This window comes from Trifolium pratense, linkage group LG1 (genome assembly GCF_020283565.1).
Source record: "Trifolium pratense cultivar HEN17-A07 linkage group LG1, ARS_RC_1.1, whole genome shotgun sequence".
Lineage (NCBI taxonomy): Eukaryota > Viridiplantae > Streptophyta > Magnoliopsida > Fabales > Fabaceae > Trifolium > Trifolium pratense.
The window spans coordinates 50,421,351-50,439,481 of record NC_060059.1 but is presented as its reverse complement, the minus strand read 5'-3'; the positions used below and the strand labels follow the sequence as shown (position 1 = coordinate 50,439,481).

The 18,131-nt window shown below is 31.9% G+C and overlaps 1 protein-coding gene across 1 annotated transcript; it reads left to right on the top strand.

Moving 5' to 3' along the window:
* Positions 1-3,571: 3,571 nt before the first annotated feature.
* Positions 3,572-4,075, top strand: LOC123895883 (CEN-like protein 4). The gene is made up of 3 exons (XM_045946354.1): positions 3,572-3,579; positions 3,673-3,767; positions 3,852-4,075. The coding sequence occupies exons 1-3, from the start codon at positions 3,572-3,574 to the stop codon at positions 4,073-4,075; spliced, it is 327 nt and encodes a 108-aa protein (XP_045802310.1).
* Positions 4,076-18,131: the final 14,056 nt, after the last annotated feature.

Here is an 18,131-nt window from a genome sequence, read left to right as displayed (position 1 = left end):
TGAGATTTTTGGTTACGAGGAGTTAAGTGGAAGAAATAGAGAATGATTTTGGTTGGGTTGGTGATGTAGTTGAATAAATTTGGATTTGGAGATGAGAGGATGAACACAACTATGATGGTGAAGAATTCTGGAAAAATTAGGGATTTTTGGGATTAATCTCTTTTAATTAATTTATTTAATATTTTATTATGATATATTAAAATAAAATAAACAATAATGTCACATGTAATTGTAGTGTCCAAGTGACATCTGACACATCATGAAAATTGACTCAAAATGAAGTGGGAGACCAAAAGTACAAACAATTTAAAATAGGGAGATTGAAAAGTTGGTTTTTGAAATAGGGGGACCAAAACTTCAAAAAATTTAAAATAGGGGGATCAAAACTACATTTAAGCCTTTATTATTTTATAGTTAGATTTATTTTTATTATATTTTAGGTAGATTTTTTATTTTTATTTAGTTAGGTTTGTTATGTTCTTTTACAATCTTCTAAAATTTGTAAATTGTCCCCGAATAATTAATATCATTAAGAAGGAAGAGTAGTGGATACCTAACTCCATATACAAGGCTACTTTTTCAAAAATATGTGACTTTTACCTAAGCCAAATTATAACCCTTAAAAATCTCTAAAACACGTGTTTTTGTTTGAACTTTGATCAGCTGTATAGAATGCTTTCAAACCCATGATAAAGGCAATTACATGTTGATTGAGAGAATACCCTTTTCAAATAATCGAGTGAAAATTTGTGAGTGAGAGAAAAAGTTGAGTTGAGACATCTTGTGAATATCCGTTTTGTGAATATCCGTTAGACTAAATCTGATTGAAGTCCTAGGGGTTGGAGTGTTGATTGGGCATGATCAGTGAAGTGAAGGCCGGTGATTCCATTATCGGATGAAGATTTTGTTTGACAAGCATGTTACTTAAGAATAAGTAACTGTTTAAGTTTGGGCTTGTCATGACATTTCGTCATGCTATGTTTTTAATAGTAGTACTTTTTTTTATAGTATTTTAGTTAGTTTTTAGGTGTCTTATATGGGGATTTGGATTCAGTGAAGTCGATTGCATGCAGTCAGTAAATCTGGACCGTCTGATCAAGATCAGACGGTTCATACTTTAAGATCAAATTTCAAATATAAAATCTGATCTTAAAATTTGGACCGTCTGATCTTGATCAGACAGTCTAGATGTGACCGACTGCACTGCAGTCGGTGAATTCCTGACTGCACTATCCCTTATATGGTCAAAGACAATATTCTACAAAGAAAATGACATCACATAGAGTTTGAAGACAAAGTAGAAAATAGGCCAAATTTATTGTCAAATCGTGTCGCGATATGCACTGTGCCAACACAAGAAACTGTCAGGAAAAAGCGTGTTTCATGCGTTCATCATTTTAGCTGCTATATGCAGCGAATTTGTTTATAGCGAATTGTCACGAATTGGCACAAGCAAGCATTATTTTGTTCAGAACTTTGGACTCTATATTTTTTGGACAGACTATTGGACCCTATTAGTAACATATTAGGTAATTAATAAAATATGAATACTTTGGTACTTTAGAGTTTGGTCAGGTACTGATATTTATAGTTAAAATTCAATATATGTTGTATTTTTATATTAATTTGTTTTAAAATAAATTTAAATCTTGAATGAATATTGGTTTCGTAATTTGATAAAACAATGTATAAAGATACAATTTTTTGTCGGTGAAAACGTATGAATTAACACAAATGTTTGTTTATTTGTATAAGTTCTTTTTATTTTTATTTGCTAAAGCTATTTTTATTTTGGTCAGTGAAAACTGAAGTATTTAACCTATAATATAGGTTAGATATATTAGTTTTTCAATAAACCTAAAAAGTAATTTTTTTTGTTTATAATAGTGAAAGGAGCATTAGTAATTTAGCTATAGAGCAACATACAGAATATGAAAAGAAAAAAATAAAAGGCAAAAAAGAAAAAGGAATAGGCAAAAACAACCGTGTAGTAGAGCAATTAATACCAATTAAATTTGTTCGTGAGAAATTCGTGATGATTGTTTTCGCTATATGCAGCATTATCCTTTTATAAAGAGAAAAATATGTCCCAACCACCCCATAGAGCAGAATTCGAAAAATTTCGCCACTGGAATTATCATTCAAGCGTGTTATTCATCTTTTATTAATGTATAGCTTTCAAATCTTTTTTGTTATGTCAGTTGTTATTATTAAGAGTAGCTAATTTCATCATATTATAAATTGTATGAATGTGTTTGAAACTATCTGGATCATGTTACTACAAGTATTTTTATTTAATTTATTTAATAAAAACTGATAGGTATTCTGTTAATTTTATGTTTAATGTTTTTCTTTATCTAGCCAATATTGAATTGATTTTAAGGAATAAGTCACTACTAATCCTAGGTTTTATAACTGAAACTAAATTAGCTACTTGCCAATCGTAATTGCTTTAAGAATAAATAATTAGTTGGTATGATCAAGAATTTAAACGTTCATTCATATTTATAATATGAGCTTCGCTTAACAAGTACTATATTAAATAAGGGTCATGCTAAATAATATGATTTTTGTCATATCAATGGTAGGTTATTTATATATTTGTAGACATTAGATCATTTTATTCAATTCACTCACGATCGGGTGTTGTGAGTCTACTTGGAGATTCATTATTTGTAGTTTTTATCGAACTTGAATATGTAATAATTTCGATTGATATATTTTACTAAGAGAGGATCCTCTCCATTGTTGGTTTCAGTGAAATCTCAACCACTAGTTTTTTTTGTGTACAATATACATAGTATAAAAAAAGGGATAAAAGGCTAAAATGTAAACATTAATCACTCCTGTGCAAATTACACGGGAGATTATCCAATCACATCCTCTACTAGTTTTTTGGTTTACAATATTATTAATGAGAATCGAGTCTAAGACCTTGTATATATTTTACTAGTTTGAATGAATGAATATTATTATTATTTTTGTAAAAAAATATTATATGAACCAAAAGAGTAATAAAAAAAAAAACTATTCAGAGCAGGAATATACAGCACGCTCATTAAAGCAACTTGTTGTGAGTGAGTACCATCCAAAATTAGATATCATTTCTTCATTCATCTCCATATATATTTTTGGTTTTTTTTGTTTATAATGAGCTGGGGATCGAACCCAGAACATATAATGTACTATCCAAACCCCTCATTACTACATTAAATGTAGTGATTTTTCTGGTTTGAAAAATATTAACATATGCCTTTAACAATACAATTCTAATAATTCTAGTAGATTAAAAAAATACTAAAAATACTATATTTGTCGACTATTGTATTTTAGAGATAATAATTTCACAAGAAAAAACATAATTTTGTTGTTTATAAACATTACACTAATTCTTAGATTTTTTAATAATTTTTTTTAATATTCACTATAATGACCAATACAAATTAAAAAAATATCAAAATTTATTTTTTGACAGTTTTAATTAATAATATTCAGTTATTATAATTTTTTAAATGACGAATAAAAAGTTTTTTTCAAAATATATTCATTTACTTATAAATTTATCGACATAATGTATTGGTACATTCGAATCATTAGAATATACTAACATAAGATTTTCCAAATATACTATTAATTAAGAATATTCATATTTAGTTAAATGTCCTTTTGCAGGATGGTGACCGACATTCCAGGGACCACAGATTCCACATTTGGTAGGTTACATAGATTTGTTGATATACTAAAAAAAGAAATATTGTACTTCACAGGTATTTTAATCATAGAGTTGTTGAAAAAATTGAGGAAGAAATTGACCCTTACATTGTTTTTGCTCTCTAATTTTGTGTATACAGGCAAAGAGCTGACAAGTTATGAAAAACCAAATCCTAATATAGGAATCCACAGGTATGTATTTGTCCTTTTCAAGCAAGAAAAGGGGAAGAAGCACTCAATTACTCCTCCTTTTTCAAGAGATCACTTCAACACACGAACTTTCTCTGCTCAAAATTACCTTGGTGTCCCTGTTGCTGCTGCTTTTTTCAATGCTAGAAGGGCAACTGCTCAAAGGAGACGCTAGGAATTAAGCTCCCTCCTACATAGCTATCCAATCACATGTTGTTTATCATCATTTTGTGGCTATGTTTGAAATAATAGCTTTGGCTAGTTGAGGTTAATTTAGGTTTAGTTTAGTGTTTGTGGAATTAAGGGAACCAAACATTGAAGTTAATGAAATTTAGATGCATGGACATGTAAATTCTGCTGTTGATGTTAGTTTGGTTTCAAATAATTGTAGCTTTTGGTGTTGTTATTACACCATTTTTTTCTTTCTAGGTCTTAGTTTTTATCACTTGTGTTTCATTTGGTATATCTTTGGTTTGGTGTTTAATGTTTCTTTATCCCGTTTCAATGGTGATAATAACGCTGGTTTTTGGCACACTCAAGCAACTTGTTTTGACTTTTGAGTAATCTCTTCATGAATTGAATATACACTTTTTGTGAGGTGTACTAGTAAGGAATTTGAGCTTAAATATTTTTATGGTATAACTTTTCTTTCTATATCTTAGGAGAGTATTCATGTAATTGTTCATTTTCTAGAATTTGTCATTTATTCTTGACTTAGGAGAATTTTTTTAGTAATTTTTTATCTCCTTATTTTTAATCTTTTGAAGTTTTGGTCCCCTTATTTCAAAAATCAATTTTTCAGTCTCCCTATTTTAGTTTTTTTTGTACTTTTGATCCCCCACTTCATTTTGAGTCAATTTTCATGATGTGGCAGATGACACATGGACACTACAATTACATGTGGCATTATTGTTTATTTTATTTCAATAAATCATATTACTAAAATTTATTTTAATTAATAAAATATTAAATAAATAAATTAAAATAGATTAATCCCAAAAATCCCTAATTTTCCCATATTTTTTCATCTGCGATCATCATCTCATCTCAAATCTAGATTTCTTCCTCATCCCATCTTCAAAATTCAGACTTCTTCAACATTATTTATCATCACCACCACCGCCGCCGCCAAAATCACTCTTTGTACCGCTTTCTCTACCCCTTATAATGAAGTTGTTGCTGAATTAATTGGTATGGTGCTGAACTAATTAATGTGATTCATTTGACTATGATTTATATATATCTTAGTTGTGATTCTTTTAGGAACTTTTATTTTAGCAGATGAGACAAGCTAGTAAAGGTGTTGTTGAGATCTACAACTTCAACATGCTTAAGCTGGCTTAATGAATTAGGGAATGCTTTGTTGAGTTGGTTTCCCTTTAGGTCTAGAGTTATGCTCTGAGGAATGTTATGGGGAAACAATGAACAATTTCCTAATTGAAAAACATGGAGAAATTACTTATACAAATAAATCATTTCTTTCTTTATTTATTTAGTGGTCGTCTTCTTCCTCTATTCTTTTCTTCCATTCAGATGTTTTTTTTACAATGGTACACAAAAAAATTCCTTCAGTTTCACTACAATCTATATTTATACAGTGTATTAAAAAAATTTCAAAGACAATAATCATACTATGGGAAAACAAAATTCTTCAGTTCTAAAATATTCCTTCATACTATCCGAGAGAAAGAAAAAATTAAACTCCTTCAGTTCCAAAAAATTGTGTTGCACTGTTAATAAACTATGGGAGAAAAAAATATATAATTGTGTTACACTTGCTTGAATATATTTTGCTCCGGTGGTCACGAATTGTTACCAAAGTATGTCTATGACTATTAACTTTTTCTCGTATGCATTTTTTTATGTTAACAAAGAGCCACTCAGCCACATACACAAATTCTACAGATGACATTTCTATGACCTGGCCTGTGTGCATCATCTCCACTAAATACAGAATATAAATTGTAGAGGAAGATGACGACCACTAAATAAAGAAAGAGATGATTTATTTGTGTAAGTAATAAAAAATTGATTTGTATTGAATAAAAGGCTTAATTAGTCTTTTGGTCTCTTAAAGACATTTTAGGTTTCACAATGGTCCCTTAAAGAAAAAAAGATCTGGATTCGTCCCTTAAAGACACGTCTGTTTCTCAATTGGTCATTTCCGTCAATTTTTTACAAAAAACGTTAGTTTTAGTTGACTGGATTGTGGATGCCATTAAGTGTAAGTGATCCACCAAAAACCTTATTAATTTTTAAAATTTTAACCATGGAAATTTTTTATTATATTTGGAGTTAAAATTTAATGGAAATGACCAATATGACAAACATATATGTCTTTAAGGGACCAATCCGGACCTTTTTTTCTTTAGGGACCAATCCGAGCCTTTTTTCTTTAAGGGACTATTGTGAAACCTAAAATGTCTTTAAGAGACTAATAGACTAATTAAGCCTAAATAAAATAAGGAGGAATTATGGTAATTAAGGCTCACATAATACATTTTCAATGAAAGCCATTGATTTATATCTTACGGTTAATATTGATTGTTCTCATTTCTCATAATAAAATAGTGTTCTTGCTGGAGTCATCCCCTATATATATATATATATGGGTTATGCAATAACACACCCACTCATTTATATGAAGGTGTGTTTTAGGCTTTTAGCATTGAACACCTTCTTGTTTGCACAAAAAACTCGAACATCTCCTTTTTAAAAACAAATAAAAGTAAAGGGCAAATATGTAATTCTCAATTTAATATTAATTTATTACTATTTTATTCCATATTTCTTTTCTAATCTACTTTATAATATTACTACCTCCGTCCAATTTTAGAAGAACCACTTTTACTAAATGCAATATTTAGACGTCTTGTTTTGACCGTATTTTTCTAAAAGTATATAAATGTAAATATTATTATATAAGATCTTGTTTGATTTGTTTTGATGAATATTTTCAAAATATCAAATTTTTATAATTTTTACTTATACATAATTAAAGATATTCGTAATCAAAATTATCTTTTGGCATACGTGCAATAGTCAATGAAGTAATTTATTACTCCCTCTAGTCCTAATTATAAGAAAATATTCATTTTTTAGGTACATTCAAAATATGATGTATCTAGACAATAATATAGACTAAATGCATCAAACTTTCAATGTATTTAAAAAGTGAATCGTTTCTTATAATTAGGAGCGAATGTCGTATTTTATTAATGTGAGGCTTGGGCGGCTGCTTTATGGAAGCTCATCCGACTCTACACAAATCATCACCTTATTCACAATCTGTACAAAGAATTTAACATGGTGATATTTGACGCAGTTTCATTGCAGCCAGTTTCATTCCAAACATTTTTTATTCCAAAATCATGATATTGAAGGATGAGATTAGGAAGATTGAAGAGATATAAGTAAGTTGCAGTGCCGGATCGGAATTGACAGGAGACAAGGAGTAAAATTCTTTTCTTTTTAAAAGCTATTAAAATAATAAATAATGATAAAAAATAACATTAAATCATGAATTACAAATTTGCCCTTTACTTTTGCTTGTTTTTAGAAAGAGTGCCCATGTGACACTATTTAGCATTTTCCTTAAATGAATGGGTGTGTTATAGCATATAAATGAATTACAACGTTGGAGCTTTTTGTCCAAACAAAAAAGGTGTTCAATGTTGAACCACACCTTCATATAAATTTTTAATATGAACTAGATTTATCAAATTTTTAATGTATCTAAGAAGTGAATGTTTTCTTATAATTAGGACCGGAGGAAGTACTAGTTAAAAATATCAAATATAGTATAATAATTTTAGAATTTTTTTTACAAACAATTTTAGAACTTATGTAGTTAATAAACAATATTATTTTCAATACAAAATTGACCTTTTCTAGAACTAGTACATCGGCCGAATGCACTAATTAGCATACCCTTATTTAAAATACTTGAGATGAATTACTTTATCTACAAAACGTTGCATTAGTAGATTAGAATCCTCCAATCTGGAATAAAAAAATAAAAAAAGAATTAAAAATAGTGTGAATGATTTAGAGCTTATTTAGATTGGCTTATTTTTTAGCTTATGTGAAACAACTTATATAAATAAATAAGTTTTTATGTATTATTATAAGTTTTTCGAGGTAATTAATGAATAAACAGCTTATAAAGACATTATTTTTGTTAGTAAAAAATTATGAATTCAGATAAAAGCAATGAACTTAGAAGTAAATTTTGTTTGTATTTTGTCACGAAAGAAATATAATGTTGGTCCACTTTGAAACTGTGATTTGTACCTTCTATATATATTCACCATGGAACTCCATTGAAACACCAGAAAGAATGCATAAATGCCAAACAAAACATATATGAAACACAAGTGATAAAAACTAAACCCCCTAGTAATGTGTCAAAAAAAAAACCCTAGTAATAGAAAAAAATGGTGTAATAACACAACAAAAGGTACAATTGTTTGAAACCAAACTAATTTTTTTGTTTATTTTTTTATTTTATATTTTTTATATTAAAACATTATTTAGTGATGAAATTCCCAAATAGAATTAAAAAATAAATAAATAAAAATGATAAGTTGGCATGCCGGGTATAAAAAATGTACTGTCATATGCCAACAACACGTGTGTTCAGAGTTTAAGAATATGAATTGAAATCTTTAAATTACAAAGGAGTGAAGCATGAAAAAAATATTACAAGTGGTAAAACAAAACTTATTCAAATATATCAGGACAAAACACTTATTAACCTGGTATAAATTAAACTAAACCTAAACTAACCTCAGCTAGTTAAAGCTGTTAGTTCAAACATAGCCACAAATAGATGATGACAGAGGCGGAGTTACATCGGGGACATGGGGTGGCCGTAGTCCTCCCTAGTCTTTTCATAATTTTTTTACTAGTACTAATAGTATTATACATATCTAGCTATTGGACCTTGCTTCTTATGGTAGAAAGCCTTTTATTAACATTGTAAAGTACACAAGAAATAATAATAGAATAAAACAAAATAAGTTGAGAAGTAAAACTTAATTGTTCTCCTCCCAATCTCCAAATTGCAAAACCCTAAAGAAGTTTTGGACCACTTATTTTGTCTTCTTCTCCTATTCCATTCATCTTCAATTTCTTTCCAAGTAGTAGATTTAAATTTAATATATATACTTTTTATTGTATTGTTGTCTTGGTAAGTTGTTACTTTATTTTTCTATCTCACTTTGAGCTACATCTTTTATTTTAAGAATTAGCACCTGGTTAACTTTTTTTTTTTCATAAGATTGTGTTAGTATTTGTTAATTGTTAGGTTGAGACTTGTTTCTTAAGTGCTTGCATTTGTCTTATCTAAATTTATTTGAAAAATTGTGTTTTTCGCTAGTAGTCTAGTGACTAGAAATTTCACTTTTAAGGTAAATAAATGGGGTGTCCGAGGTTTGAAACCTGACTCCTGCATAATATATACGATGTCCCTACCAACTGAGCTAAGCTCACGGAAATTTTTTTTTGTGTTTTTGTTAGGTTGAAAATTGGTTAGAGAAAAAATAATTCTCTCATTTTTTAAGAGTAAAAGAGAGAGATAATGAAGAAGTAGTGCATTTGAAAATTTATTTTTTCTATATACTAAAATTATACCTTTTAGCTTGACAAAAAAAGAAAACTTCTTTTTAGACTCGGTCCCCCCTATGTTTAAATCCTAGCTCCGCCCCTGGATGACGATGTGAGGCTTTGGCTAATATGAACAAGTGCATCATGTCTTTTATGATGTACAAATTAATAATATCGTTATAACGAATACGAATAAAAGACTTGAAATCATCAATAATAGACTAGAAACTAATATTTGCACTAATACTTAAACTAATATATGTACAAGGGACTTACAGTCATCAATAATAAACTCTAAACTAATATTTACATTAATATTTGTACGAATATATATATACAAAATGACTTAAAATTACTTATAAAATATTTATTTATTTATATATTTTTAGAAAATAAATTGGGCTGGGCTGGTGTGACTATAGCCACACCAAGCCTTGAAGAGGTCTGCCCCTGAATCAAGGTAACGGTTTATCAAAGTTCATGAGATTAATAGAATTTTTAGGTATTTACTCCTTGCAATATTAGCGAATTTCTGTAATTTTTTTTTCTTTTTTTTTCAATTTCATCTTATAATGTGAAGATTTATCCTTCTGTAAATTTTTTCACATTATTATGAGGGGGAATGAATATTTTTTTTGCAGGGGATTAAATTAAAATTCGTTAATATTAGGGTAAATGATCATTTACCCCCCCGCAAAATAAGCAAATTTTCGTTTACCCCCCTATGCAGATTTTTTTTCTGTTTACCCCCTGCAAAAAATAGATTCACTCATTTTGCCCCCTGTGTGTACAGCAGGACATATGATTGTGCAAATTTGCTGACGTGGCTTGTACACGTGGAAAAAACATTTATATTTATTTTTAAATTCCACGTCAGATAATATTTTTTTTTTTAAAAAAATTTCCTACAAAATTAATAAAACGAATTTTTTTTCCAAAATTAAAAGAAAATCCTACAAATAAAATTTTTTTCCCTACAAAATTTAAAAAAATTCCTACAAATAGTTTTTTTTCGTACAAAATTATTATTTTTTTCCTAAAATAAAAAAACGAATTTTCATATTTTTCTCCCAAATAAAGTTTATTTTCAAAATAAAGATTTTAAAAATTTATTTTCAAATCTTTTTGATTTAAAAAAAAACAGAATCTTCGCCGGTTTGCTTCCACCGTCGTGATCATATTCTTCGTCGTCTTCTTCAATCACCGGAATCGTCTTGTACTTCGTTATTGTCTTATGCTTCCTTCTATTTTTCTAGTTCTAGGGCAAATGATTTTGGTATAAGAGGAAAACACGAATAAAACTTCTTTTTCTATTTTTTTTTAATTCAAAGAGATTAACAAAAAAATAATGTTTTGTTTTTAAAAAATAAAGATCATGTTTTTTTTTAATTCAAAAAGATTTGAAAATAAATCTTTAAATTTTTTATTTTGAAAATAAACTTTATTTTGGGAGCAAAAAAAGAAAATTCATTTTTTTTGCAGGAAATTTTTAAAAAAAATTTGTAGGAAAAAAAATTTATTTGTAGGATTTTTTTGGGAAAAAAAAAAGAAAATCCGTTTTCTTATTTTGTAGGAATTTTTTTAAAAAAAAAACATTAATTATTTTTTCCACGTGTATAAGCCATGTCAGCAGATTTGCACATTCACATATCCTGCTGTACACACGGGGGGCAAAATGAGTGAATTTATTTTTTGCAGGGGGATAAACAGAAAAAAAATCTGCATATGGATAAACGAAAATTTGCTTATTTTGCAGGAGGTAAATGATCATTTACCCTTAATATTATAAGATAGGTAAACACTTATTTATTTTTAATTTTTTTTGGGGGGGAAATAGAGGTAAACACTTATTAATCCTATATAATATGATGTTTTTCAATTTATTTACTTAACCTATTTTTTTATTCCCTCTTATAATGTGAAAATTTATTCTTCTATAAATTTTTTCACAGGGGGAATCATTTTTTTTACATAAGGGTTAAATTAAAAATAATAGGCTTAAATGCATTTTTACCCCCCTGTTTTGAAAAATGCGGAATTTTACCCCCCCTATTTTATAATTTGTTGGATTTTGCCCCCCTACCAAAATTCTGCACAAAATCTGCTTCTGAGCCTCAAGTTCAAAGCTTCGCACAGAATTCAATTTGGATTAATAATTCACCAAACTAGTACCTAAACGACCGCAATCGAGTTAGTTTTCCACAGAATCAAACTCCACTAAATTTGGAGTTACAGAGAGAGATTATTTACCGTTTTAGTGAAGGTGTGTTCAAATTAATTATCGTATGAAATTACTACTGGTATTTTCGTCATGCCTCTCACCCTGTAGCTCATTTTTGAATACTATTTACATGTATGGAAAGCTAACAAAATTATCCTTGTTGGCATTTCAATTTCGTCGAATTTGGAGTTACGATGCGTTCGGTAGACGATGTTGAATTTGAAGGTCACAAGTAGATTTATGCAGAATTAGTAATTGGACAGACCTTCACTAAAACGGTAATTAATCTCTCTGTATAACTCCAAATTTAGTGGGGTTTGATTCTGTGGAAAGCTAACTCGATTACAGTCGTTTCGGTATCAGTTTTGTGAATTATTGATCCAAATTGAGTTCTGTGCGAAACTTTGAACTTGAGGCTCAGAAGCAGATTTTGTGCAAAATTTTGGTGGGGGGCAAAATCCAACAAATTATAAAATAGGGGGGGTAAAATTCCGCATTTTAAAATAGGGGGGGTAAAATTCCGCATTTTACAAAACAGGGGGGGTAAAACTGCATTTAAGCTAAAATAATAAACGGGTATGAGTGCGAGTGTGAGTAACTTAGTACATGTACTCCACCTCATACATGCATAATATATATGTATATAAATTTTTTAAAAATACAACACTATTAAACTATTAATAAATAATATTATGAAAATTATCTATATGATACTCTCTTGGGACCTATATATAAGAAAACTTTTTGTTGGGTTTTTGTATGATTGACTACATTTTGCAAAAACATATCTTAGCCAAGTGTTGAGACAAATGTGCTGACCCCAAGTGTTGTGACAAATGTTGGGACACTTTGGAACAACACCTGACTCTGTGTCTGCGCGTGCCAGCTGGATGTTATTATTTTCTACTCAATCTTTTGAAGATCTGTTTGAAGAATTGTTTCAAGGTTTCTTACAGAGGAAGGCGCACGTGTTTAATGTGTTTCATGAGGCAGCCAAACCTTAGTTTTATTTTCCAAAGGAATTATATTTTTGGAAAATATATTTTTGCGTTTCAAAAATATAACTATTATTTTCAAAAATATATCACAGCTGCCGCAATTCTAGAAGCCCTAATTTTGTCTTGAAGCCCAAGTCATTCTACTACTATAAATACGAAGGCAAGCATATGGTTTCAAGCATCTAAAATCGTGTTCTTACAAAGCGTGTGTTTTAGGGATTTTAGAGTGTTAATTGTGAGCCTTTCTTGTGTCTCATTGATGCAAGCTTAGGACCTGAGTTTATTGAGTTGTAAGTGTGAACTTCTCCTAAGCTTTGAAGTACGGAGATTGTTCTATTGTGTTGTGTGGTTTACTCGCAAGCTTTTAAGCAAGAGTGAATCCTAGTTTCTTAGGAGTGTGTCTCCACCTGTTGTGTTTGTGGAATTGAATAGCAGCGCTGTCTGTGTTGCTAAGGTGGGAATTGGGACGGGGTCTCATATCTAGGAGTTCCTAGGTAGAAGGGTCATTGGGTAGTGATTAAGTGAGAAGTTGTAAACGGGTGAGTTTAGCTTCGAAGTAATACTGCTGATAGTGGACTTCATTCCTGGATTGGTATCCCCCAGAGTAGGCTTTAGGCTGAACTGGGTTAACAACTCTCGTGTGTTATTTACTTTACTGTTTGTATTGTTTTATGTTATTTGCTCTGTTTATAGACAAGTGTTGGCGCACCAGTGACAACATCTGTCTACAACAGACAAGTGTTGCTACACCTTGAGCAACACCTGTCCACTGTGTGCCAGGAATTTCAATTGGCATCAGAGCAGGCACCCTGTTTTGAATTTTAGGGTGAGCTCCAGGGAAATCGTTTCTGGCAAGGATGGACAAAGAAGGAGGTTTTGTTACCAGACCACCTCTTTTGGTTGGCGCTTCAAACTATGACTATTGGAAGTCCCGCATGATGGCCTTCCTAAAACAAATTGATAGCAAGACATGGAAGGCAATTCTGAGAGGATGGACTCCACCTGTGAAGATGGACAAAGATGGTAAACCAACTCTTGAGTTGAAATCTGCTGAAGAATGGTCCAAAGAAGAGGATGAGCTTGCTCTTGCAAACTCAAAAGCATTATATGCACTATATAATGGTGTTGACAAGCACATATTCAGACTCATCAAAAAGTGTGTCTGTGCTAAAGAAGCTTGGACAATTCTTGAAACTGTTCATGAAGGTACCTCTAAAGTGAAGCTGTCTAAGCTACAACTCCTAACAACTAAGTTTGAGAATCTTAGAATGAATGATGATGAAACCATTCAGGATTTTCACATGACCATACTTGATTTTGACAATCAATTTGATGCCTTGGGTGAAAAGATACCTGAAGAAAAGCTGGTAAGAAAAATGCTCAGGTCTCTACCTAAGAAGTTTGACATGAAAGTCACAGCTATAGAAGAAGCAAAGGATATCACAGATATGAAGCTAGATGAACTGGTTGGTTCACTACAAACCTATGAGGTAGCTCCAAATAAAGGTGTTCAATGCCATGAATGTGAGGGGTTTGGTCACATTAGAAGTGAATGTGGAACCTTTCTGAAGAAACAAAAGAAGGGGTTAACTGTAACTTGGTCAGATGAAGATTCTGAAGGAGAAGCCGATACTGCAAAAGCTATACATGTATTGACAAGTGTTTGCACATCTGACACTGAATCATGTGAAGAAGAACTAACCTTTGATGAACTTGCTGAATCATATAAAAAGCTGTGTCTAAAGAGTGCAGAAGTCTGCAGAGTCTCTGAAGAGCAAAAAGAAACAATCACTAAATTGCAAACTGAGAGAGCTGCTAATCTGTCAAGAATCTCTGAATTTAGTACTAAATGGGAAGACAGTTTAAAGATCATTGAGGAACAGAAGGCAACTATCATCAACTTAGAAGCAGACAAGATCAAACAACTGACTGAGATAGCCCATCTGAATGAAGAGGTAACTGAATTAAACTCTCATCTTGAGAATTTAAAGAAGCATGTTCTTAGGCTATTCAAAGGAAGTGATCTAGATGAAATCCTGGAAACTTTGCTTGCTCCTAGTAGATCCAAAACAGGCATTGGGTATGAATACAAAAATGTTAATAGGATTATGGATTACAACAAAGAAGGGAAATATATGCCTGAGATAAGTAAACAACCGTCTCCAAAAATGCATGACAGGATGTCGTCACACCTGTCTCCTAGACAGCAGAGACAAGTGTTGCCACATGTGGCACCACATCAGCAAAGATGGCAGAGACCTAGGTTTATACCTAGACCAAGAAGCAGGTACCACTCATGGAGATGTCATCACTGTGGAAGAAAGGGGCACATAAGACCCTACTGCTACAAATTGTATGGGTATCCAAGTGAAATTCCACAAGAGTCTGATCCATCCATTACTAAAACAAGGATGGAATGGAAGCAAAAAGATGATACAACCAATACCAAGGAGTATACAGCTGAAAGCAGTGGGAAAAGTCTGATTGCCCATACGTCACTCAGAGCCTCATCAAAAGAAGACTGGTACTTTGATAGTGGTTGTTCCAGACACATGACTGGTGTTGAAAAGTATTTGAAAGAGGTAAAATCCTATGCCACAAGTTTTGTGACATTTGGGGATGGAGCAAAAGGGGAAATCAAAGGTATTGGAAGACTGATTGACCATGGTCTACCAAAACTTGAAAATGTTCTCCTTGTAAAAGGACTAACTGCCAATCTAATCAGTATAAGCCAACTATGTGATCAAGGCATGAAAGTCAACTTTACAAAAAATGAATGTCTGGTCAGCAATAATGAAGGAAACATCCTTATGAGGGGTGTTAGATCAAAAGACAACTGCTACTTGTGGATCCCTCTTGAAGAAGCTAATGTATCTACATGTCTCTTAACTAAAAATGAAGAGGTTAAGCTGTGGCATCAAAAATTAGGACACCTTAACCTGAAGAGCATGAAGAGAGTCATATCAGAAGAAGCTGTCAGAGGACTACCAAGCTTACAGATACAGGAAGGCAATATCTGTGGTGAATGTCAGATTGGGAAGCAAACCAAAGTGTCGCACCAAAAGTTGCAACACTTGTCCACCTCTAGAGTTCTTGAGTTACTACATATGGATCTGATGGGGCCCATACAAGTTGAGAGTCTTGGAGGTAAGAAATATGTTCTTGTTATTGTTGATGACTTCTCTAGATATACTTGGGTAAATTTCATTAGGGAAAAATCTGAGACTTTTGAAGAATTCAAAAATCTTTGTTTACAACTTCAAAAGGAGAAAGACTGTGGTATTGTAAGAATCAGAAGTGACCATGGTAAGGAGTTTGAAAACTCTAAATTTGCTGATTTTTGTGCTGCTGAAGGAATAACTCATGAATTTTCTTCACCAATTACACCTCAACAAAATGGTGTGGTTGAAAGAAAGAATAGAACCTTACAGGAATCTGCTAGAGTAATGTTGCATGCCAAAAATGTTCCTTACAAGTTCTGGGCTGAAGCCATGAATACAGCATGCTACATTCACAATAGAGTAACATTAAGAAAAGGCACTGCTACAACACTGTATGAACTATGGAAGAATAGGAAGCCTACTGTGAAATATTTCCATGTGTTTGGGTCAAAATGTTACATTTTGGCAGATAGAGAACCTAGAAGAAAATTAGACCCCAAAAGTGATGAGGGGATATTTTTAGGTTACTCAACCAACAGCAGAGCGTACAGAGTTTTTAACTCCAGAACAAGAACCATGATGGAATCAATTAATGTTATTGTTGGTGATGGTGATACAACAAGTGCAGAGCCAGCTGAAGAGACAGATGTCATAACACTTGTCCCAACACTAGATGATGATCAAACTGAACCTGAACCTGATCAACATTCTGAGTCTACTACAGAGGCTTCTAGACCAAACAAGGGACCATCTACTAGAACACAAAAGAATCATCCTCTGGAACTTGTCATTGGAAATCCAAATCAAGGAATTGCAACAAGAAGATCAAAAGAAGCAATCTCCAACTCATGCTTCATATCCAAGATTGAACCAAAGAATGTTAAAGAAGCCTTGACTGATGAATACTGGATCAATGCTATGCAGGATGAACTAACTCAGTTCAAAAGAAGTGAGGTATGGGATCTAGTACCTAGACCAGATGGTATAAATGTTATTGGTACAAAGTGGGTGTACAAGAACAAAACTGATGAAAATGGTGATATTACTAGAAATAAAGCCAGACTTGTAGCACAAGGATACACCCAGATAGAAGGAGTAGATTTTGATGAGACTTTCGCTCCAGTTGCTCGTTTGGAGTCCATAAGATTACTCTTGGCTGTGGCATGCATTTTAAAATTCAAGCTATACCAAATGGATGTAAAAAGTGCATTCCTAAATGGATATCTAAATGAAGAGGTATATGTTGAGCAACCAAAAGGGTTTGTAGATCCAAGCTTTCCTAACCATGTTTACAAACTAAAGAAAGCACTCTATGGATTGAAACAAGCCCCTAGAGCATGGTATGAAAGATTGACTGAATTCCTTGTCAGCCATGGATACAAGAAGGATGGTAATGATAAAACCTTGTTTGTAAGAGAAGAGAAAGGGAAGCTAATGATAGCTCAGATATATGTGGATGATATTGTATTTGGTGGAATGTCGCGACAAATGGTGGAACATTTTGTGCATCAAATGCAATCTGAATTTGAAATGAGTCTTGTAGGTGAGCTAACTTATTTTTTAGGTCTTCAGGTCAAACAAATGGAAGACACCATATTTATCTCTCAAGAAAAATATGCAAGAAACATTGTGAAGAAATTTGGAATGGAAGGTGGTAGTCACAAAAGGACACCTGCACCTACACACTTGAAGCTTACCAAAGATGAGAAAGGGATTGATGTGGATCAAAGTCTCTACAGAAGTATGATTGGGAGCTTGCTATATCTCACAGCTAGCAGGCCTGATATCATGTTTGCAGTTGGTGTTTGTGCTAGATATCAATCTGAACCCAAGATGAGTCATCTGACTCAAGTAAAGAGGATTTTCAAATATGTCAATGGAACATGTGGCTATGGAATTTTATACTCTCATGGAAATGATTCTACCTTAGCTGGATATTGTGATGCAGATTGGGCTGGAAGTGCTGATGATAGAAAGAGCACTTCTGGTGCATGTTTCTCCTTGGGAAACAATCTAGTATCTTGGTTTAGTAAGAAACAGAATAGTGTGTCTCTATCCACAGCTGAGGCAGAATATATAGCAGCTGATAGCAGTTGCTCTCAATTGTTATGGATGAGACAAATGTTGAAGGAGTATAGTGTGGAACAAGATGTCATGACACTCTACTGTGACAATCTGAGTGCTATAAACATTTCTAAAAATCCTATTCAACATAGTAGGACTAAGCACATTGACATACGTCAT

Bases quoted from the DNA above. Each gene is read 5' to 3' on its own strand.
- LOC123895883 (XM_045946354.1), top strand. The intron at 3,768-3,851 runs GTATTTTAATCA...TTGTGTATACAG, and splicing joins AGAAATATTGTACTTCACAG to GCAAAGAGCTGACAAGTTAT.